The 23108-nt window shown below is 39.8% G+C and overlaps 1 protein-coding gene across 11 annotated transcripts in view; it reads left to right on the top strand.

Annotated features, from left to right (window-relative positions):
• The window catches only part of Rbm12 (RNA binding motif protein 12), a 35690-nt gene that overhangs the window by 6950 nt on the left and 5632 nt on the right, over positions 1–23108 (top strand). For 6 of the 11 annotated variants that reach the window (XM_074074645.1, XM_074074643.1, XM_074074642.1 and 3 more), the window contains one exon: positions 22958–23086. In XM_074074645.1, coding sequence (XP_073930746.1) covers positions 22958–23086 — 129 coding nt within the window. Of the gene's footprint in view, positions 1–1349; positions 22417–22957; positions 23087–23108 lie in introns of those variants that run through there. The other 5 variants (XM_074074640.1, XM_074074639.1, XR_012448227.1 and 2 more) reach the window with 4 other exon arrangements.

Below are 23108 nucleotides of genomic sequence, written 5' to 3'. Positions count from 1 at the left end.
TTAGAGCTTTTAGCAGAAACCTTGCCTCTTCTAATGTTCTTATTTGAGAAGTGTTTAAAACCAGATTTCAATCAATAACTTCCAGGGCTTCAGAGCCAGTTTAATAGGCTTAATCTTTAAAAGTTGATTTAGCCACATTAATTTCAAGTTAATATTTTTTCCATTCCCAAGAATTTGATTTGTCAGTGTATATACATCTAGAAGCCATGAGAACTGAAATACTGAAGTTTGATTTAAATTTAGGAGAAACTTTTCTTTTGACTAAATTAAAATAGATGTTATTTAAGCAGATCACCGAGCAACCAGAGATCCCACAGGAGTTATGGTGGTTCAGAGTCTATGATAATCACCAAGTCAGTGACTAAAGTTTACTCTGTAGTTCTTAAAAAACAAGAAGTCTCCAAAAATTTCCTTTACATTGTCATTTAATTTTAGGGATTTTCTTTTTTTTTTTTTTTTTTGAGATGGGGTCTCTTGAGTGTCCCAGGCTGGCCTCTTAACTCTTTATGTAGCCCAGACTAACCTTGCCTGGAGATCCTCCTGCCTCAGCCCCCTGAATGCTAGGCTTATGGTGTGCACCATTACACCGTCTACTTACTTACTTACTTACTTATTCAAAAATGGTTTGGGTATGAGTCATTGGACCTGAGTTTTAATTAAAATAGCCACAGTGAATAACCACTTTTTAGGCTAATAAGTATAAATTAACTCAGATTTTGGTTCTCTTGTTTAGTATTTCTTTTGGATTCTTAGTATGTATTAACATAGGTTACTTACTTAAAGGTAGCAGATTGAAAAGTTTTAGGATGAAATATGGAATCAGGGACTTGAGTCTACTTAAGTATTTGTAACTTGTGATCAATCCAATATTCTATTTCTTTTAGAATTTTGAGCCCTAAAAAATGACTCTTAATAATTACCAAGTTTATAGGAAAGATGCTAACAAATTTTAAATATTAACTCTTATGCATCCTTTGGTTATTTTTTTTCCCACTTAAGCTTTGTTTCTTGTTGACTTACACATTTCTTTTAAATCTTACTGAATGATCAGTAGTCTGAATTATGTATATTGTAATTTTAAAGTCCTACAGTTTTTCCCTGAAACTTTTGAGTCTTGGGATTGAACTTCTAATTGTTTCCAGAAATAATGCCTTTGAAAGTTGAAATTGTCCAGGTTTACATTGTAAATGGCACTCAACACTCAGCTTTTAGATTATCTAAATTAAAGAAAGACATTGCCTGCAGTAGTTTGAGAGCTTAATATAGTAGCTGGGCATTCATTCTTGCAGCTAAAAACTTGGTGTGATAAACAGGAGTCTGACCTGGCCGTTGCCTTTTCTCATCTGCAGGTGTGTGTGGTTTCAGCGCAGCATGGCTGTGGTCATCCGTTTGCAAGGTCTCCCAATTGTGGCAGGGACCATGGACATTCGCCACTTCTTCTCTGGATTGACCATCCCTGATGGGGGCGTGCATATTGTAGGGGGTGAACTGGGTGAGGCTTTCATCGTTTTTGCCACTGATGAAGATGCAAGGCTTGGTATGATGCGCACAGGTGGTACAATTAAAGGGTCAAAAGTAACACTGTTGTTGAGTAGTAAAACAGAAATGCAGAATATGATTGAACTGAGTCGTAGGCGTTTTGAAACTGCCAACTTAGATATACCACCAGCAAATGCTAGTAGATCAGGACCACCACCTAGCTCAGGAATGAGCGGCAGGGTAAACTTGCCTACAACTGTACCCAACTTTAATAATCCTTCACCAAGTGTAGTTACTGCTACAACTTCTGCTCATGAAAGCAACAAAAACATACAGACATTTTCCACAGCCAGTGTAGGAACTGCTCCTCCAAGTCTGGGGGCTTCTTTTGGAAGCCCAACGTTCAGCTCGACCATTCCAAGTACAGCCTCTCCAATGAATACAGTCCCACCACCGCCAATTCCTCCAATCCCTGCAATGCCTTCTTTGCCACCGATGCCATCCATTCCCCCAATACCAGTTCCTCCTCCAGTACCTACATTGCCTCCTGTGCCTCCTGTTCCTCCTATTCCCCCAGTCCCTTCAGTGCCACCCATGACCCCACTGCCACCCATGTCAGGTATGCCACCCTTGAATCCACCACCTGTGGCACCTCTACCTGCTGGAATGAATGGCTCTGGAGCACCTGTGAATCTGAACAATAATCTGAACCCTATATTTTTGGGTCCATTAAATCCTGTTAACCCTATCCAGATGAACTCTCAAAGCAGCGTGAAGCCACTTCCCATCAACCCTGATGATCTGTATGTCAGTGTACATGGAATGCCCTTTTCTGCAATGGAAAATGATGTCAGAGATTTTTTCCATGGGCTCCGTGTTGATGCAGTGCATTTGTTAAAAGATCATGTAGGTCGAAATAATGGGAATGGATTGGTTAAGTTTCTCTCCCCTCAAGATACATTTGAAGCTTTGAAACGAAACAGAATGCTGATGATTCAACGCTATGTGGAAGTTAGCCCTGCCACAGAGAGACAGTGGGTGGCTGCTGGAGGCCATATCACTTTTAAGCAAAGTATGGGACCTTCTGGACAAGCTCATCCCCCTCCTCAAACACTTCCCAGGTCAAAATCGCCCAGTGGGCAGAAAAGGTCAAGGTCAAGATCACCACATGAGGCTGGTTTTTGTGTTTACTTGAAAGGGCTACCATTTGAAGCAGAAAACAAGCATGTCATTGATTTTTTTAAGAAGTTGGATATTGTAGAAGATAGTATTTACATAGCTTATGGACCCAATGGGAAAGCAACTGGTGAAGGCTTTGTAGAGTTCAGGAATGAGACTGACTATAAAGCTGCTCTGTGTCGTCATAAACAATACATGGGCAATCGCTTTATTCAAGTTCATCCAATTACTAAGAAAGGTATGCTAGAAAAGATAGATACAATTCGAAAAAGACTCCAGAACTTCAGCTATGACCAGAGGGAAATAATGTTAAATCCAGAGGGGGATGTCAATTCTGCCAAAGTCTGTGCCCACATAACAAATATTCCATTCAGCATTACCAAGATGGATGTTCTTCAGTTCCTTGAAGGAATCCCAGTGGATGAAAATGCTGTACATGTTCTTGTTGATAACAATGGGCAAGGTCTAGGACAGGCATTGGTTCAGTTTAAAAATGAAGATGATGCACGTAAGTCTGAACACTTACACCGTAAAAAACTGAATGGGAGAGAAGCTTTTGTTCATGTAGTTACACTAGAAGATATGAGAGAGATTGAAAAAAATCCCCCTGCCCAAGGAAAAAAGGGTTTAAAGATGCCTGTGCCAGGTAATCCTGTAGTACCGGGAATGCCCGCTCCTGGGATGCCTGCTCCTGGGATGCCTGCTCCTGGGATGCCTGCTCCTGGGATGCCCACTTCGGGAATGCCTGCTGCAGGAATACCCGCTGCAGGATTGCCCGCTGCGGGATTGCCAGGTGCTGGAATGCCTGCTGCAGGAATGCCAGGTGCGGGGATGCCTGGTGCGGGAATGCCTGCTGCAGGAATGCCCGGTGCAGGAATGCCTGGTCCTAGTGCAGGAGGCGAAGAACATGCCTTCCTGACTGTAGGATCAAAGGAGGCCAATAATGGGCCTCCGTTTAACTTCCCTGGTAATTTTGGTGGGTCAAATGCTTTTGGGCCACCACTCCCTCCTCCAGGATTAGGAGGGGCTTTTGGTGATGCTAGGCCTGGTATGCCTTCAGTTGGAAACAGTGGTTTGCCTGGTCTAGGATTGGAGGTTCCAGGTTTTGGAGGTGGACCAAATAATTTAAGTGGGCCATCAGGATTTGGGGGGGGCCCTCAGAATTTTGGAAATGGCCCTGGTAGCTTAGGTGGCCCCCCTGGCTTTGGAAGTGGCCCTCCTGGTCTTGGAAGTGCCCCTGGGCATTTGGGTGGGCCTCCAGCCTTTGGCCCTGGCCCTGGCCCTGGCCCTGGCCCAATCCATATTGGTGGTCCCCCTGGATTTGGATCTAGTTCTGGAAAACCAGGACCTACAGTTATTAAAGTACAGAACATGCCCTTCACTGTGTCTATTGATGAGATATTAGATTTCTTTTATGGTTATCAAGTAATCCCAGGCTCAGTGTGCTTAAAATACAATGAAAAAGGTATGCCTACAGGCGAAGCCATGGTGGCGTTCGAATCTCGGGATGAAGCCACAGCTGCTGTCATTGACTTAAATGATAGGCCTATAGGCTCAAGAAAAGTAAAACTTGTATTAGGGTAGCCATTCACATCAATTCTTTATAGGATAGATCTTCATATTGCTGTGATTAATGCATCTGGATTGTTTTCCTAGTATTTCCAGGTTAGAACCTGTGGATTGTTTCAATTGCATATAGATTGGTTTCTATAACATAGAGCATTGGTTGTTTACAATTCATTACCAGGATTAACATTGCTGTATGTTACAGTAAAGCTATCTGGAGAGAACACAAAAATAATTTTGGCATACCATTAAGAGAAACCATTTGTAAAATTCAATGACCATATAAAGTTTATCAAGGAGTCTAGATTGGTTTTGTTTTATATCGTATGGGATGAAGAAAGTAGAAATGTCAGTAGAGCTCATTGAGGGTGCTCTTGCCAGCTGCTAAAAAATAGAAATTGGCTGCTCTTGGAATTTGATTTAAAGCTGGACAGACTTATTTTGTTATAGGGTCAAAGCTTTGTCTAAAATCTTCATTTTCTTTTAAAATTGAATAAAATCTCTGTATACAGATTCATTGTATGTACCTTTATTGCTTCTTGAGGGTTATTGCTGTATAGACAGTCCTGCTTCAGATGTTGCTGCTTTGTTTGCTTAATTGACTGATTTGTAAATAAGCAGAACTGTTTTGGTTTTTATTTCTAAATATAAAACTCCACATTTGGTTTGTGCTATAACCCTGAACTTTGATTTCTAATGTCACACTTAAAACTGTGTGGAATGTCTTTTGCCATTAAAAATAAACTATGGAGTCCTCTACCTACCAGAGCCTTTTTGGTTTGACCCCCAAGTTTTAGTTTAGTAAGTTTAAAAATTGTTCATGTTGTTTGTATGGCATTGAAAACTAGAAGCCACTTTTAGTAATCAGTGTTTAAGGTGCTTGATTTGAAGTCCTGTCTGTGATGGACTCATTGTTCTAGCAATTTCCTTCTGTCCCAATTTATGTGAGATTTTGGCCTTTAAACAGAGTGGTCCATAAGAGAGAGCATTATATCTTGGCTTTTAAAACTAAAGTTGAAATAGTTAGCCTTGTTACCAGTAGTTTTATAGAATAAAAGATCCATAAGCTGGTCCATAGGTTGATGCGTGTTTTTTGTTAACTTGGAGGTGTTTTGGTGTAGTTTGATCAGGAGCCTGTTTACAAAATTCTTATGCAGATTACAAGTGCAGCTGTCAGAAAGGAGAGAATGGAGATTCCTTGCCTTTTAATCTTTTGTTTGGCATTCAGGACACTAAGGTAGGAGGACCATATAGGTTCTGGTTGGTGTCCCTGTCATAGAAACATTTGCCTTGCAGTGTCTTGCTTACTGCCACATAAGGTACTAGGGTTTCTTTCCTTCGTTAAAATGCTCTAAAGATGTGTTACATTATATTCTAAACATAAAAAATGAGAGACTGGTGAGTTATCATGGAAAACAAATTTTATCCTTTATATGGCCCTCTTGGTTTGGTTTGAAATATCCCCAATCTTTTACAAATCAATGTACTTACAAAGAGATCAGACAAAAGAAGTATTTCCTGTTAAAAAATACAGTGCCTTTTTGGTATTGCAAGTCATTGGAACACTTGAAATACAGTGGCATGTAATTTAGAGTTAAGAGTGGCAGCAGTTTTATTTGTGTGATTAGATTTGGAAAGTCTTTTCATTGCTACATCTTAGAGGATTTGACAGTACAGGATTTTTGTTAGGGAAGGAATTGTTCAGACTTTCAGAAGAAGAGGTGGCTGCTTTGTGAGTCTTGATAATTCACACACAGATTTTCTTGACAAATTTCTAGATACCGCCTCCTCAGATGAAAAAGCAATATGTTTATAAATATTATTTAGTGTAAGTTTTTTGTTATTTCTCATTCCAAAGACAATGCAAAAAACTTCAGCAACTCTTGGGAGTCTTATTTCAACCACAGATTATTTTCCCAGTTGGAAAGCTATTTTCATTTTAGAAGAATGAGTTGTCAAGATGGAAGTCTTTTATCCTTTTTCACAATTTATTTTGGTTGTATGTTCGTACATTCTTATTTAATATTTCATACACTCTATTGCAACTACTTTGTTATTCCTACATTTTAGATAAATGCTAAAAAGGAAAACGATCTTATTGTTCATCAAATTAAATAAATTAATAGTGGTTTGTGTAGAAATTGGAGAGTACTGTTTCCTCTTTCGTTAAACCACAACAGTGCTTGTTGTGAAATGTAATTAAATGCTTTGCCCTCTGGAACTTGATTTTTGTATATCTAAGACTATTAACATAGTGCTAACTGCTAAGCATACTTGTTTTTCTTGTTCTGGGCATTGGAGTTTCAGTTTTTAAAAAACTCTTGAAAATGTGTTCTGTGAAACTATTCATACCTCTCCTATAAATTTTCTCCTAAAACTTAGGTTTGGGGTAGAATTGAATTACATAACTTTCTCATTTGTATGGTATGAAGGATTTGTAAAGCTTTGCTCAAAGTTGTGCGCATTTGTAAACACTTATCGTGGTATTCTCAATTTTATGTGTAAATTTTATTGTCTGTTTTCAGTGACTTTGACATTAATGGAAGAGAATCTTTCCCATTAGGTTTAATTTTTTTTTCTCCTGAGTTTATTGGTGTTGTTTATTTTCCTTTTGGTTTAAAGGATTAGAGAAATCTACAAAATGTATTTTATAAATAAGCAAATTTGTAAACTTTTCTGAACATCAGTGAAAGATTTAGTTCACAAGCATTATTTGGAGGTATGTTCTGTGTTTACAATGTAGTTTGGATGTACAATTATTAGTGGCTGTTTTTTTGGTTTTTTTGTTTTTATGCAACACAGTGTTCAGTGAAATGTAGTTCCTAATTTTGTATTCAAACTTATCAAAGCATCGACAATTAAAATTCCATTAGGAAAGGGCAGTCTTAATCCACTAGATGAAAATCTAGGACCATGTATGGAAGTAAGCAAACATGTATGTTCTTAGGTGCAAATAGTTACCTTGCATAAAAATAAGGAAACCTGAAAGCTTTACTCAAATTCAAACTCCATTTTACTGGATTCTGTGATTGTGTACAGGTGTGGGTCAAGTTTGTAAAAATAAAATCCACTCATAATTTTTTGAACACTTGAAAACAAGTAAAGAGCATGTAAAACTGCTGCTAGTCAAATCTTTTGGGAAGAATTTCTGGCAGTGATCACTTGAAAAATTATTTCCCACCCTCACAAAAGTCACCCATTTAAAATTATTTTACTTAAATTGTTTTATTGGCAGTTCTATAGTAGCACAAACTTTAAAAACCAAATACAGTAAAATGGCTCCTTGACAATATGGCCACAGCATTGCCAGCAAATACTGCCTTGGCATCATTAGCAGTTTTTTGTTTATAAAGATGAAGTCTTGAATACTGTTCAATAAACTTGTCACAAAATAAAGGCTGATGCTTTTAATGCTTTAACTGTACAAACGTACTACACTGAACTATAACATCTTTTAAAAAAAAATCCTGAAAATACTTTATGCCTTTGGAAATGTGGACTTGGTGATCTTGGAAATAACAATTGTTGCTTATCTTTGTCTGCTAATGCTGAAGTGTGGAAAGAAGAGGATGCCTGGAACGGCAGGGAGGAAACTTGATTCTAGGTCAAATCTGTGGTATCTGCCTTTTCAGAATTATTTTATTGTGTGTGTTTTGCTAGCAGACTACTTCATTTTGTGAACTTGGAAAGAACCGGAAATGGGAAAAGAAATCTTCAGAGTAGATTCTCAATTTCATACACCTCTAAAGCTTTTTCTTTGTTTTTGTATTACGGTGCAAGATACTTGAATTGGGGAAGGAAGAGGAATCAAAAATACTGCTTTCTGACATCGATGCTTTGGTTTTTGTCCCTTCTAATTTGTTCAATTTTTGGAAAAAAAATTAGCATATGAGGTTTTCATAAATTCTGCAGTGTCCTTAAAAAAAATCTGGATTAGAGTTGCAGGAACTAGTGAAGTTTTCCTTTTGAAAAATTTTATAACTTTTAATTTTATCATACAAGAGTTTACCCTGTATTTGAATATTAGGCTTGTTTTTATAGGGGTTTAGACCAGACATGTAATTCCAGGTAGTAGCTGAACCCTTTTTTCTTTTTCTTTTTTTTTTTTGAGATTGGTGGGGGGCATATCTCACTATGTTTGCCCAGGTTGGGCTTGAACTTTTCAGTTCAAGCAATCTTCCTGCCTCAGCCTCCTGAGTTGCTGGGACTACAAATGCATGCCATGCTCATGTGTCCATGAGCCTTTTTAAAGTGATCAAGATTGAGTAAACATTTGAACAATGACTGAGTGAAATCAACTGCCCGTAAATACCCAGTATGGCCTCTGTGATAATGTGTTTCCTTTTGTTCAGGAGAGTTCACTTCTTGTGTTCTCCTTTCCGGTGTTTTACAGCAAGAAATAGGATGTCAGTTACATTTATCCATCACTGTTCTCCCCAAAGTAGAGTTTTTAATGGGAATGGTAGAATCTAATCTTTTTTGTTGCTTTTTTATTAAAAAAAAAAATTGCTTGGTTTGAGTTTCATCCTTTTAGTATAATATCTGATCACAATGACTTAATGTAAAATATTTCTGGTAGAGTACTATAGTAGTAGAACAATTCTCTTGAGGTTGTAGTGACTTTTCTGAGAAAAAACCATCTGTTCAATAACATAAGCATGTTCTTTACTGTGCTCTGGGTTTATTCTTGGTGCTTTGAGCTATTTTGTGTCTGAGAGTCTCAAAAGCACCCTAAAATATGGCTCCTTTTTGGGTTCAACATAACTAGCAATAAGCAACCAATGGTGGCACACTAGTCTACATATTGCTCTGTTACTGAAGAGTCCAGAAGGAGAAAAAAGCCACCTGATATTAACATTCCGGCCCCAGGTACAGTATCGGGGCAGTATATAGTGGTGGGGAAAATCTCACTAACCATACCCCTTGTTTTCTTTTGAGCCCCAGAGACCTCCATCCAGTGAATATGTTGAAGTCTAGGACAGAGACTCAGCACAAAGTTGTAGAGAAGTGGTAAATGTCACAGAGGAGCATTGGAATTGTCACCCCAGCTGTCAGACATCTAGACTCTGACCCAAGTTTCAATTCATTTTTTTCCTAATCAACTGCTTTCTATTTTGTTTTGAGAGGAGAACATAATATGTACAGAGTCAAAGGTACAGAATCAGCTTAAATCATCCCAGGAGTGAGTTACACTATATTCAAATGGGCTCACCCTGGTGTTTCAGTCCCTCTCCATGGCAAAATGCTGCCATTTTGCCTGCTTATGTAGTTAATCTGGTAACCAGGACTATGAATCTTATCTAGAGACTCATTTGGAGCTCCCTCAGTGCTGTCTCTCTAGCTCCAGCCTCCTAATAAATGAAGTTCTTTGACTTAACAGCTTTTGATTAGTGACTAAGGGTAGTCACATGTATTTGTGCTTCATATCAAATGGTAAACATATTGTGCTTTATAAATGACCTGTTGGTCTTCAGAAAGATATAAGAAGAGTAAAGAAATTCAGCTGCTTAAAGGTTCTTAAATGGTACCAGTAGGGCTGATGCTGATTTCCTTCTTTTCCACTTTGAAGTGAGTTATGCCACCTTCCACTACACTCCTCCACACATTCCACACACAGGTGGCAATGGGTGTGGGAGAGTGGCACAGCCTTTGTATGGATCTGCCTTCTGTCAAGTGGTTTACAAACCCCTCCACTATAAATCTGGCTGAAGTGGTAGAAGGATTAATGCAACTTCTATTGACTGAAGCAGATGCTGCTTTGCTTCTGTGACTGTTGAATTGGCTGGTTGGAATTGGAAATACTTTCTCCTTTACATTTCTAATAGAATTTTGCATGAATGTACAGTTTAGCCATAGATACATCATATATTAAAACTTTTTCAGTAGTGTTGTATATCTAGCACATGGTGGAAAAGAAAGCAGAGTAAACCAGGCGCCGGTGGTTCATGCCTGTAATCCTAGCTACTCAGGAGGCAGAGATCAGGAGGATCGCAGTTCAGAGCCAGCCGAGGCAAATAGGTCATGAAACCCTATCACAAAAATTTGGACTGGTGGAATGGTTCAAGGTGTCAGCCCAGGTTCAAGCTGGGTTCAAGCTCCAGTACTACAAAAAAAAAAAAATAGTAAAATGCCAGTTCTTCCAAGAGTTTATAGAGTGTTTAGGTTACCCACATATGTGCTTGGTTGTATTTATACTAGGTACTTCATGTACCACAGGAACGGATAAAGGCTTAATGGCCAATTGCTGAGTGATGTCAGACAAGAACAAATGGAGAGTTGGCAGAGTGGCTCAAGTGGTAGAGCACTACCTAGGAAGCCTGAGGCCCTGAGTTCAAACCCCAGTACTGCCAAAAAAAATGTAAACCAGTCTGTGACTGTAGTGTAGTTTCCCTTTCTCTATTTTCCAGACTTGGAAAATTTGAAGAATGGGCCTTTTTAATATCTTGCAAGTATCCTAACTAAATGAGTTATTCCATGGAGGGTTGGAAAACTTGCATTGTGAACAAAAGATAGACAACTTTTCCTTAGGCTCTCATCCGCTACTTTTCACACAGCTACTTGGGTGCTGTAAGTCACTACACAGTGGAGTTGCAAAGGTTTTTGGCCACAACTTTACCCAGGAGATGACTAAGGAAAGTGGTCTGATACTGCCTTACATACCGCACATGTTATAGGCCTTAAAAGAATGTAAATTCTAGTAGGGCATAATGAGGGCAGAATTGACTACCCTGTAGATTTTCTTTGAAAGTTTTGCTGTGTTACTTTCTTCTGAGGTGAATTTTATGAGCACTCATCATGCTTGCTTTTAAAAATTTACTCCTTTGGTGAAGTCCTATTAAATGTGGAGTCCAGCAGTTCCTTCCTGACTGAGTGGTCAAATACGGAGAATATGTAATGGGTATAGACTTCTTTTCCATCTGTGTGCAAGGTTGGTTAGTACAGGTCATGGAGAGAGGCAACATGGTCCTCACTAGTTTAGTTGCCAGGTGGATTTCAGATTGTAATAAACTGCACAATGTGGGCTATTGCTAAAATGGTGGATAGAGAAATGACATTCTCAGGGAACCAAGTTGTGGTACCATCCATTTCCCTCCTTTGGCTTTAGTGTTTCTTCTGCAAAATGGGATTAAACTAGATTATCACCTACCCACTTTAAACTGTGATTCTATGAACTCATTCTTTTTCTGGAAATCTGTAGGGAATTTGGACCTTAAGAAAGACCAAGAGATAGCCAGGCACTGGTGGCTCATGCCTGTAATCTTAGCTACTCAGGAGGGCAGAGATCAGGAGGATTGCAGTTTGAAGCCAGCCCAGGCAGAGACCCTGTCTCAAAAAACCCATCACAAAAAAAAGGGGGGTGGGGGGTTGTGGTGTGGCTCAAGGCATAGGTCCTGAGTTCAAACCCCAACACCACCCAGAAAAGCAAAAAGACAAGACCAAGAGAGTGGACCTCAAAATTTTGATCTGACTTCTACTGTACTGCATTTTAAGCATGGTAGTAGCCTCACACCGAAGCTTGGGAATAGAGGAAGTTTTAGGGCTGGAGGTGTGGCTTACAAGTAGAGTGCCTGCTTCATAAGTGCAAGTGAGTTCAAACCCCAGAACCACCAAAATCCCAAACCATATAAGAGAGGAAGTTTTAATTTCTTTCAGAGGCTGTCCCTGACCTGCCAAGTTAGGTCTTCTGGAGCAGGTACAACAGGCCTTCTTCCTGGGTCACCCATGAACCAACAAGGACCTAATGATGCTGCACAAGGACCCAGAGGTGCCCTTATTCATTGTGAACACCAAGAAAATGAATACTTAATTCACACTAGTCACTTCCCATTGTTGGCCATGGGACTTAATTGTCATGATAATTCTGTAAATTGCTATTATAATTACTCCCATTTTACAGATGGGAAAATCCAGGCAAAGAGAAGGGGAATAACTTGCCCAAGGTCTTGTTGATAGTAAGGAGTGAATGGAAAACTTTCATAGGTGCCTGCATGACTTACGCGGTATAGACTGTGCCTGCCTCTTCCTGATGTTGGGGAGGAAATACGGGAAGCCACTGACAGTAGGCCTGTCATGCATCCTGAGTGCTGGGGAAGGGGCTCCCATTCTGTCCCATGCCTATTTCAGTTCCTTAATTCCAAGTATGATAAGGCTTCAGGTACACAATCAAGCTCATGATTTTAGAGTGGTACCAAACTTACTTTAAGGTGGGCAAGTGGAAGTTTTGTGTAAGCATGTTCAGAGTCTGGGGTGGGGAAAACTACCCCAGTACAGTTCTAGTCTGCTTGAAGGCCATGCATTCCTCTTCAGCCCACTTCCCTTCTCATACCCAGTTACCTCAAGTTAGGTTCTCTTCTGTGAAAAGTTGTGCAAAGGTGAGATTTGTTCAACTTTGGATAAGCATGGGAATGTTGGACTTGGATTAGTGGCTTTAGGTTTTTTTGGCCTTCTGCCCAATACAGAATGATGGGAAACCTTGTGTCCATTTTCCTTGCCATCTTTTTCCCACTTTTCACTTTTTATGTGCACATGTGTATTTTGAGCTTTGCAATGTTGCCAAATGCTGTGTGGCAGCAGGACTTCTTAATGGCATATGGATCTAAATTTTGTTTAAAATTTTAGTTTATAAATACAATGTTAGTAGCCCCGAGTCATGTATGTATAAAGAATGTTTAAGGATTTGAAACTGGGCATGGTGGTACACATCTGTAATCCCAGCGCTTGGGAGTATGTTGAGTTCCAGACCATCCTGGACTACTTAGCAAGATTCCATCTCAAAAAATAAAAGAATTTGCATTTTGATCAGTTTTTGACATATGAGGAATGTTCTTGGGACTGCTGATTTAAATTTGGTGAATCCCTGAGTTAGAGAGAGATGCAAGAGTAAGAAACCTATCTGGCTTCACCATATCCCTCAAGGAGGCCAAGAAGAAGGAAGAGTGGTGGTGGTGGATGTAGTCTTTTTTTGTGTGTGTGTGTGGTACTGGGATTTGAACTAAGGGCAGCACACCTGCTAGGGCAGGCACTCTACCACTTGAGCCACTCCACCAGCGCCTTTTTATGTTGAGTATTTTTGAGATAGGCTCTTGAGAACCATTTGCCCAGGCTGACTTCGAACCAGGATCCTTCTGATCTCTGCCTCCCGAATAGCTAGGATTAAAGGTGCCCGATGTCTTTTCAACCTTACGGGAAAAGTATTCAGTGGATAGTTTTCCACTCATTGGAGGCCTATCAAAGGTTTCCTGATTTGCTTCCAAGACTTGCTTCAGGATCTGTGAGCTGCTTCAACATGCCCAGGTAGGCAACAGGTGTGAGCATGATTTTGGTTTGTAGAAGGAGTGATCCTGTCACCCAGACACATCTCTATTCCTCCTCTTTGCAGCCTAACTCAAACTCCTGTACCATGACTTACGGTAGATAAAAGGAGTGAGGAATTGCAGGTCTTTCCTAGTTAGACTTTTGGGATTGAAGAGCATGGAACTCTTGAGCTCGAAGGACTGATGAATGAGTTTCAGGCCATCTTGTGCTGAATTTGATCCAACTGAACCCAGGAGAAAAGATCTGTTCTTGGATTTATTAAGAGCAGAATTACAGCCCCCCCCCCCCCCAGGGGAAAGAAAATGAAGTGCAGGTTATGCCTTCATTAGAGAGAGATTCTTTATCAACAGTGGGTATAATGGTAGACTGGTTCCCAAGGGAGAAAACCCAATTTTTAGCATTTACCATATTTCTGTAGTTTTAAACTTACCAGATCTACCTGCTTACACAATTTCTTAATATTTAAACAGTTGCCTCTGTAAGACATAAAGTGTCCTCTAGGACATTGATGCAAACTTCCCTCTGGTATTTTGAGTTTCCATCATGTTTAGGTCTGTGTTGTATAGCAGGAAATACTGAAGCAGCACTTAATTTAGAAGAAGTTTATCATTAAATTAACAAGCAAGGAGCTGGAGAAATGCTGAAAGAATACAATCATGTGGTATAGATTGTGTATATTATCCCAGTGTAAGAAGAAGTTGTATTCTGGAAAGATCATGGAAAGGGACACATGAGTGAGGCTTGAAGGATGGTGATAGTAGCTAACACGTGCTAGAAACATGAGTTAGAACATCAGTCTTGTGTGATAGTATCTTATCGTGACTAGGAAAGAGTATGACAGTATTTGGAGTCTGGTCGCTCAGCTGAAGAACTCATATTGTCGCCTACTACATCAGATTGCTATTGAAAAGAAGTGAAAAGAATTTTAATTACAATCCAAAGTTCTGTGCTAAGTAGGAGTTGGAATATTTGTGTTTTAGTCCTAATTTTACTTAAATTATGTGGACTTAACCAAATCACATCTTTCTGTCTTGGATTGAAGAATTTGAATTGGACCACGTGTTTCCTTTTTAAAATCATACTTATTTTTTGGCAGTACTGGGTTTTGAACTCGGGCATTGTGCTTGCTAGTCAGATGCTCTACCACTTGAGCCACATCCTCAGCCCTTTTTGCTTTAGGTATTCACAGCCTGGACTGTAATCTATGATCCTCCTATTTATGCTTCCTGTGTAGTTCACAGAATAGGCATGCACCACCATGGTTACCTTTTTTTTTCCTCTTTTTTGGTGTACTGAGGTTTCAACTCAGGGCCTCACACTCACTCTACCACTTGAGCCACTCTACCAGCCATTTTTGTGTTGGGTATTTTTGAGATAGAGTCTCACAAACTATTTGCCCAGGGCTGGCTTTGAACCACAATCCTATGATCTCTGCTTCCCAAATAGCTAGGATTATAGGTGTGATCCCCTGGTACCTGGCTCATGTCCACCTTTTTATTGGTTGAGATGGGGTCTCTTAAACTTTTTGCCCAGGTAGACCTCAAACCATAATCCTCCTTGATCTCTACCGTCTGAGTATCTGGGATTACAAGCATGAGCCAAGGTGCCCAGCTCATATCTTTATCACTTCTGACATTTTGTGAATTATAAATAAAAAGGAGTATGTTTGAGCCTCCTGCCTCAGCCTCACCTTCTTTGGTACTGGCATTGCAGGCAAGCACCACCATGCCAGACTACAAATAATGGCTTCTTTAAAGGATGGAGTGTGAATTTGCACTGCCAGTGTACAGGGCTTGGAAAGCATTGATGGTGGTGGGGATTAATAAAGGAAAACAAAAATACAAGAGGAAGTATAAGGGAATGAGACTTGCAAGTGGTAGAAAGTGAAGGCAGAAAAGGTTGGAGCTATATGTTCAGTTTTTATTAGTATGAGATAGTTATACAGGGGGTTTTGTTGTGACATTTCCATATATACACATACTGTGCATCGATTTCATCCCCCTTTTTTCTTTGGTAGTACTAAGGCCTTATGCTTACTAGGCAGGTGCTCTACAACTTGACCCACACCACCAGCCCAATTCACAGATTGTAATAGAGCACCTGCTATGTGCAAGCCACTGGAATAGGAGCAAAGCAAATCTGGTCCTTTATTTAACTTGTTGAATTAACAGTCTAGTAGGGGACATGTTTACTAAGAAAGTAAGCCAATTACACATTTTCATAGGTTTATGAGAAATTTGAGTTTTATTGGGTTGGAATCAAGTTTTCTGACCTCAACATAGAAAACAGATCATAGGAGACTGACACTGGAAATGACAAGGCCAGTCAGACTATGATAGATATCTAATAAGATGCTGGTTGGCAGAAGAGTGTACATAATGGTGAGAACTGACCAGAACCTCTTTTATCAAAGTAAATGATACAATTTCTAACTTACTGACTCACTTTAAATGGGATATTTAAGAAGGCTTTATGGGCTGCTGGAGTGTCTCAAGTGGTCAAGTGCCTGCCTAGCAAGTGTGAGGCCCTGAGTTCAAGTACCTAGTGCCGCAAAAAAAAAAAAAAGGTTTTGTAAGTTTCGGGTCCTAATAAGGACCTGAAACTTTTAAATATGTGCATACAATGTTTGGGTCATTTCTCCCCCCTTCCAAAACTTTTTAAAAGCCCCATAGGGTTAATTATAATACCATAATATCAAAGCAAGTATATAGCTGTTCATAAAATATAGGACAGAAGAATGACCAGAAATTTTAATCACATTTCCAAGAACAGGTAGGCATAGAGCTAGATTTGAAAGATAAGCAAAATTTGGAAGAGATTAAGGGAATGTGTCTCAAAGGATAGAAAATTGCAGACTACAGCAGATGTGGTAGCACACATCTACCCCAGCACTTGGGAGATAGCACAAGACTGAGGCTAGCATGGGTTACATAGCTCAGACCCTGAGTTAACAAGGCATAGGGACATAGCTGAGTAGTAGAGCCATTGCCTACCATGGGCAAGCTTCCATCCCCTACACACACACAAGACATACACATACACATGAAAAAAGCCTAAAGATTTGTTTATAAAGGCCTGCCAAGTCCAGTGAGAAAGAAAAGGAACATGTTTGAAAAAAGCGTTTGCACAGCTAACTGGTCTCTTGGAATAAAAGCCAAAGCCACCTTAGTAGCATCACATCATCGACAGTCCAGCCCATATGCTACCATGCACATGTGGGCACATAGCAGTATGGTTGGAATTTGAGTCTATGTTCAAAAAAGAAACAGATAAAATAGGGTCAGCTTTAGGGTTAGTGGTATAATGGTAATAGTAGGAAAGAATTCTGTAGCCCAGCAGAAAAATGTGACCTATCACAGAAAAAAGCTTCTGGCCCATTGGTTGAGATGAAAGGCCTTTCTCTGGGAGGTCTTTGAGAAGCCAGGGATTGTGAACATGGCACCTCCATTGATAATCACTGCTAATGCTTTTGTTGTTTACACAAAGTTTTACAAGAGAGAGGGCCTGAAGCCTTTAAATTTCCAATATTTTATTATGAAAACTTTCAGCATGCAGAAAAGTTGAGAAAATTGTGCAGTGAATATCAATACAGCTACTATTTAGTCTATGATTTCATATTTCCTTTGTTTTGCCACATTATCTGTTCAACAATCCATTTTATTTAGTATATTTCAAAGAAGTTACAGGTATCGAGATACTTCTCCCTAAACATTTCAACTGAATTTTAACCTGAGTTCAGGATTTGCAGATTATTTTATTAATTTACATACAATCATGTATGTAATGGTACTTAAGTATACCATTAGATGAAAATGTTAGGTGCACTCTTGTGACCCAAGTTACTGTCATGACAAAATAACTTTCCCATTAACTTCCTAGAGTTCTTTGCCTCTTCTCAGTCAATTACTACCCTTTCTCTGGGGAAGGAAAAGGACAGCCACCATTCTGAATTTCTTCATCATACATTAGTTTTTACTTGTTCTAAAACTTTATAAATACAATCTATGTACTTTATTCATCAGATCCATTCTTGTTACAGATGTTAATTTTTTTATTGCTTTATACTTTTCTGTAAACATCACTGTTTAGCCATTTTCATGTTGATTGACACAGGATGTTTCAAGTTTTTGGCTATTATGAATAAAGCTGTTAACATTTTGAATAAGTGTTTGTGGGCATAATGGTTTCATTTCTTTTGGATAAAAACTGACCAGTGGAATTGCTTTTGGACTAGGTGTATGTTTGGTTTTCTGATAAATTTGCCAGATTATTTTCCAAAGAGATACATTTAATGCTTTTACTAACATTGTGTAAATGGAGTCTCACATGCTTGGCAACATTTGGCATTGCTGGTCGTCTTTTAGCCATTGTGGTGGGTATGTAATTTTCTCATTGTGGTTTTATTTCATATTTCTCTAATGACTAATGTTGTGGATCGTCCCATGGGCTTATTTCTGATTCATATGCTTTCCTTTATTCATATGTCTGATCACATCTTTTAGCTGTTTTTAAATTGACTGTCATTTAATATGGAGTTGTAGGCAGGAGTTCTGTATTTAAGTTTTATTCGTTTTTTTGTTTGTTTTGCTTGTGGTACTGGGGATCAAATTCAGGGCCTTGTGCATGCCAGACAAGCACTTTTACAACTGAGCTGTATCCCCCTCCCCCTATCTGCATTTAACTTTTAAATCTCAATTGTACAAAAGCAGAATAGGGAAGATTTGCTGGTATACATTATTTTCACTTAAAAGGCCTAAAGGTGTGAGTTTGGCAAAAGCACATTCACAATTTGTCTAGCTGATGGTTATGAGTACCAACTATGTACTAAATGTTAGTACTAGGGATAGAGAGATAATACCTAATGTTAGTTCTAAGGAGTCCATAGTTCATGGGGTATAGGGGGGAGACAGACAAAGTAAAAAATTCCAACGTAGTAGTTCAATATTAAACCAGTTGATGAATTTGGGTTTTTTGTTTGCTTGCTTGTGTTTTTGTTTTTGTTGATACTGGAGTTTGAACTCGGAGCTTCGTGTTTGCTATGCAGGCACTCTACTGCTTGGGCCACACTTCTAGCCCCAGTTGCTAAATATTTACTGAGAATTTACTATAAGGTAGTACCAGGGGTATAAATATAGACCATCTAGACAGGGTTCCTACTCAAGCACAGATGTTTTCTGGACTGTTTATGGGGAATGATAGTGCAAAGGTCCTAAGATGAGGAATGAGATCAACACTGTGTGTACTTGGATCAGAAAGGACAACCTAGTAGGAGCATACTTAGGTGGCCAGATGACTAGTTATGCAAGGGCTAGGTCTTGTAAGCCATGGTGAGAACTTTGGGTTTTATTTTGAGTGTTTGGGGAAGCCATTCCAGAATTTCAAGCAGAAAAATTACATGATACGCCTTTGTTTAGCTAATAAACATAGAAATGTGTATCTGGTTACAGAAAGACTGATGAGGGAGCCATTGCAGTTATCCAGAGGAAAGACAGTAAAATGCTACCTAGGGAAAATAGGCAAGGATTCATAAAGAAATAATGGCATAGCAGACTCCTGAATGACAACATTTGCAACATAGTAAAGTCAGAGGTGTGTGTATATGTGTGTTTAGTAGACTAGAAATAACTTTGGATGCCTAGTTGGGTGAGTGACTAAATGGCAAGAGATAGGGCAGGTGGCTTACTGAGAAGGCCCTTAAAGGTTGAACTAGGGATTCAGTGTTACCATATTGCACAACTGCTCAATTCTGTATAGATATGCACTGAGGAGTTGTGTAAGAAGGTGGCTTGCTATGGAGTTTGGTAGTGAACCTAAGGGCCCTGGGGCAGCTAACTAAACAGGGCTTTTAATTAGGGTTAAGACTTTGGAAGCTAGCATCAAGGATGACTAGGTGGGGCAGTGCTAAGGGGGAGAAACCACAGAGGAGACAAGATACAGTAAAGCTTGAGATTAAGGTAGGGGTTGTTGAACTAGAAGTAGAGGTCTTGGGTTTAGAATGAATAGTTGAGGCTGCTAGAGTGGCTCAAGTAGTAAGAGTGCCTGCCTAGCATGCATGAGGCCCTGAGTTCAAACCCCAGTGCTGCCAAGAAATAAATAAATAGTAACAATAATAATAAGTGTTAAGAGCACTTGAGGTACAAATTGGGGAATAAAGCAAATGAGGCCCTTTAAAAAGTAGAAAATACAGCCAGTCGCAGCGGCTTAAGCCTGTAATCCTAGCTAATAGGGAAGCAGTTATCAGGAGGATTGAGTTCACAGTCAGCCCAGGTGAAAAGTCCTAAGACTCCATCTCAACCAATAAAAAGCTGGGCATGTTGGTGCACGACTGTCATCGCAACTATGTAGAACTTTTGAATGAGATCATCAGAGTCCAGACTGGCCTAGACATCAAGTGAGACCCTATCTCAAAAATAACTGTGTGGCTTAAGTGGCAGAGTGTTTGCCTAGCAATTGCAAAATAAACAATAGAAAATATTGAAACAGTGATGAAGTGTATAGAGTACATAAAATTCTCACTTTTATTCCACTCTACCAAGGTACCTTAAATGACATTTATTTTGTGTATCTTCTACTTTTCATTTTATTTTGTGTTCAAATCTGTTGTATACACACTTATACCTGCAATCAAGAAAGTTATGCTGTTATTTTGGAACTTAATTTTTTCAAATGATACAAATATAATACGGTTCTGCCTTAGTTTTTAGCTGCTACTGAGCATTTCATCGTTGGAGTGTATTGTAGTTGACTTAGGCATCACCTAGTTGATAGACCTTTAATCAGTCTCAGGGGTTTTGTTGTTATTGTTACATTTTTCAGCAATAGTGAAATTAGCACCAAACAATGCCTCATAGATCATGTGAAGTACACACAGAGTTCAGGTTTTTGTTTTGGTTTTGGTTTGGTTTTTTTGGTAGTGGGTTTGAACTAAGGGCCTACGCCTTGAACCACTCCATCAGCCCTACTTTTGTGATGGGTTTTTTCAAGATAGGGTCTCATGAACTATTTTGCCTAGGCTGGTTTCAAACTGTGATCCTCCTGATCTCTGCCTCCTGAGTATCAAGGGTTACAGATGTGAGCCACCAACACCTGGCCTGGAGTTCAGATTAGGCCTTGGCGGGATCTGTCCTTGGGGGAACCTCTAAGGGAGTGATTAGTATGGTCAGTAGTCTGCAGACAACATTCTAAGGGCAACATTCTAAGTGGGAAAAACTGAGCCTATTTCCAGATTTTAACTGGAGCTATTCACTGTTTCCAGGTATCAGATGTTTTCTCATAGGGAGATGGAATGAGGCTTTGTGTGGAGCGCCACACACTGGCAAAGTAGGGCTACTGGGTAGAAGTGAAAACTCTACAGACAGCATCAGTTTGGGTAGGACTTTATAAAGCAGAACTTTGATGCATAGGTTGTGAGAGTAGTGGTTTTTAAATTATTGGATGTATTCAAGCTGAGGCTTAGGTGCTATGGAGGGGTACTATGTAAAGTAAATTGAATTCTAAAAATCATCAATTTTGGTTAATAGTATTCCAGTTGGAGACCGGGGGGAGACCAAGATGTGATGCTGTGGGCTGGGTAGGGGAAGGGATTGACTGAGGGTCAGTATAGGGTAGCTTGAGGCTGGAGGTATCCCAGGGAATACTTCTGGGAAACCTATAATGCTGAGTGAAGCCCAGTGAGAGAGCTGACCTTAACTGTGTACTATTAGATGCTGTTCAGGTTTATGGGCCAGGAGGGTCAGTGAGGCATCTGAGGAAGATTGTTACAGTAGAGGAGGGACTACATTGGAGTCAATGTGGTGATCCATGCAAGAGGATAGTGTTTTCAGCGGAGGAACTAGGTGTATTGGAGAAGCTTTGTGGCTGCTTGAATTGGGTCAAGAAGCCAGTCAGTTTGGAGGTGACTGGATTGGGAGTTGGGCTACATTTGGCTGGATTTCATTTAGCCAATATTATTTAGGTCCTTGGGCTGGCCTTGAACTGCGATCCTCCTGATCTCTGTTTCCTGAGTAGCTAGGATTACAGGCATGAGCCACCAGTGCCTGGCATTTAGGTCCTTAGGATAAAGGCATGAACAAAACAGTTAAATACTCCTTTCCTTAAAGTGGGGAAAGACACTAGTTGGGGAGACAAATTATATAAACAAAATAAATGTAATTTTTTAGACATTGATACATGCTAAAACAAAAAAAAAGCAAGAAAAGAGGTATGTTTAAGTGGTGATAGGGTTGAAATTTTACAGTGGCGAGGAGACACTTTTCCTACTTAACAGATAATTTTGAACAAAGACCTGAAGGAAGTGAGGGAGCATAAAGTCATGTGACTTACTTGAGGAATGGCAAACAAGGTGGCTAGAATGAGTGAGTAAGAGAATTGGTAGATCATCTTAGATCAAGATCTTTCAGGACTGTATAAGACATGGTACAGTTTGGATATTTTCTAAGTACAATAAAAAAATCATTAGAGAGTTCAGGCAGAGGTGTGACGTGACCTGACTTACATCTTAACAGAATCGTCTTGGTTGCTATGTTAAGATTAGCCTATTGGGGTAGAGATAACATGGAATAGAAGTGGGGATGATACAGGGTAAGGGAGACCAATTGAAGAGGCTATTGCTAGAAGCTAGTCAAGAAATGATAGAGGTGGGCACCAGTGGTTCACACCTGTAATCCTATTCAGGAGAATGGCAGTTTGAAGCCAACCCAGGCAAGTAGTTCTCAAGACCCTATCTTGAAAAAACCCATCACAAAAAAAAAGGGGGGGGGGCCCCCTGGCAGAGTGACTCAAGCAGTAAGAGCACCTGCTAGCAAGCATGAGTTCAAATCCTAGTGCTTCCAAAAAGGAAAAAAAAAAAAATATGATGGTTTAGACTGGATAATGGCAGTGAGTTGGACTTGAGCAGTTGATTAGAGGTTAGGTGAATTGGTGGTTGTATGGATTACAACTCTACTAAAAGATATAAGGCCCCATAGTTAGGAAATCATTGGAGGAAGAGAATTTTGAAGTAGTAGACACTACTACTTGTGGAGAAAGTATTGGAATTGGCTTAGTGTCTGACCTTGGGGCGAGTAATGGATCAGAGTGAGATTCATTGGTCTCTGCAGAGATCAAGGTTGGAGTCTAGGTCTGGGAAGTACTATTGGGATTAGAATCAATATTAGAGTGAAGATTAGTTTGGGTCCAAGTAGTAGTTGGAGGCTGGTACCCCTTTTCTGTACCTTCCCATCATATGTTTTTGACCAGGATTCTAACTCAGGGTGCTGAGTTTACTCAGGGTGTTAAGGACTCTGTCTTCCTTATGTGTCCTAGAGTTGGATGCAGACTCAGCCCTGCCTGGATGAAGCCTGCTGGCCTCCAAGTTAGGACCTAGTCATGGAAGGGTGGAGAGGGACCCCTGGTGTTTGACCTAGCTCTTTTCCCCTAGATGGCCCACTGCGTGACCTTGGTTCAGCTGTCCATTTCCTGTGACCACCTCATTGATAAGGATGTCGGCTCCAAATCTGACCCACTCTGTGTCCTATTACAGGATGTGGGAGGGGGCGCCTGGACTGAGGTGAGGTGAACCTTGGAGTAAC

This window comes from Castor canadensis, chromosome 5 (assembly GCF_047511655.1).
Source record: "Castor canadensis chromosome 5, mCasCan1.hap1v2, whole genome shotgun sequence".
Classification (NCBI taxonomy): Eukaryota; Metazoa; Chordata; class Mammalia; order Rodentia; family Castoridae; genus Castor; species Castor canadensis.
The sequence above is the reverse complement of the archived record's forward strand: the minus strand, read 5'-3'. Positions and strand labels throughout refer to the sequence as shown.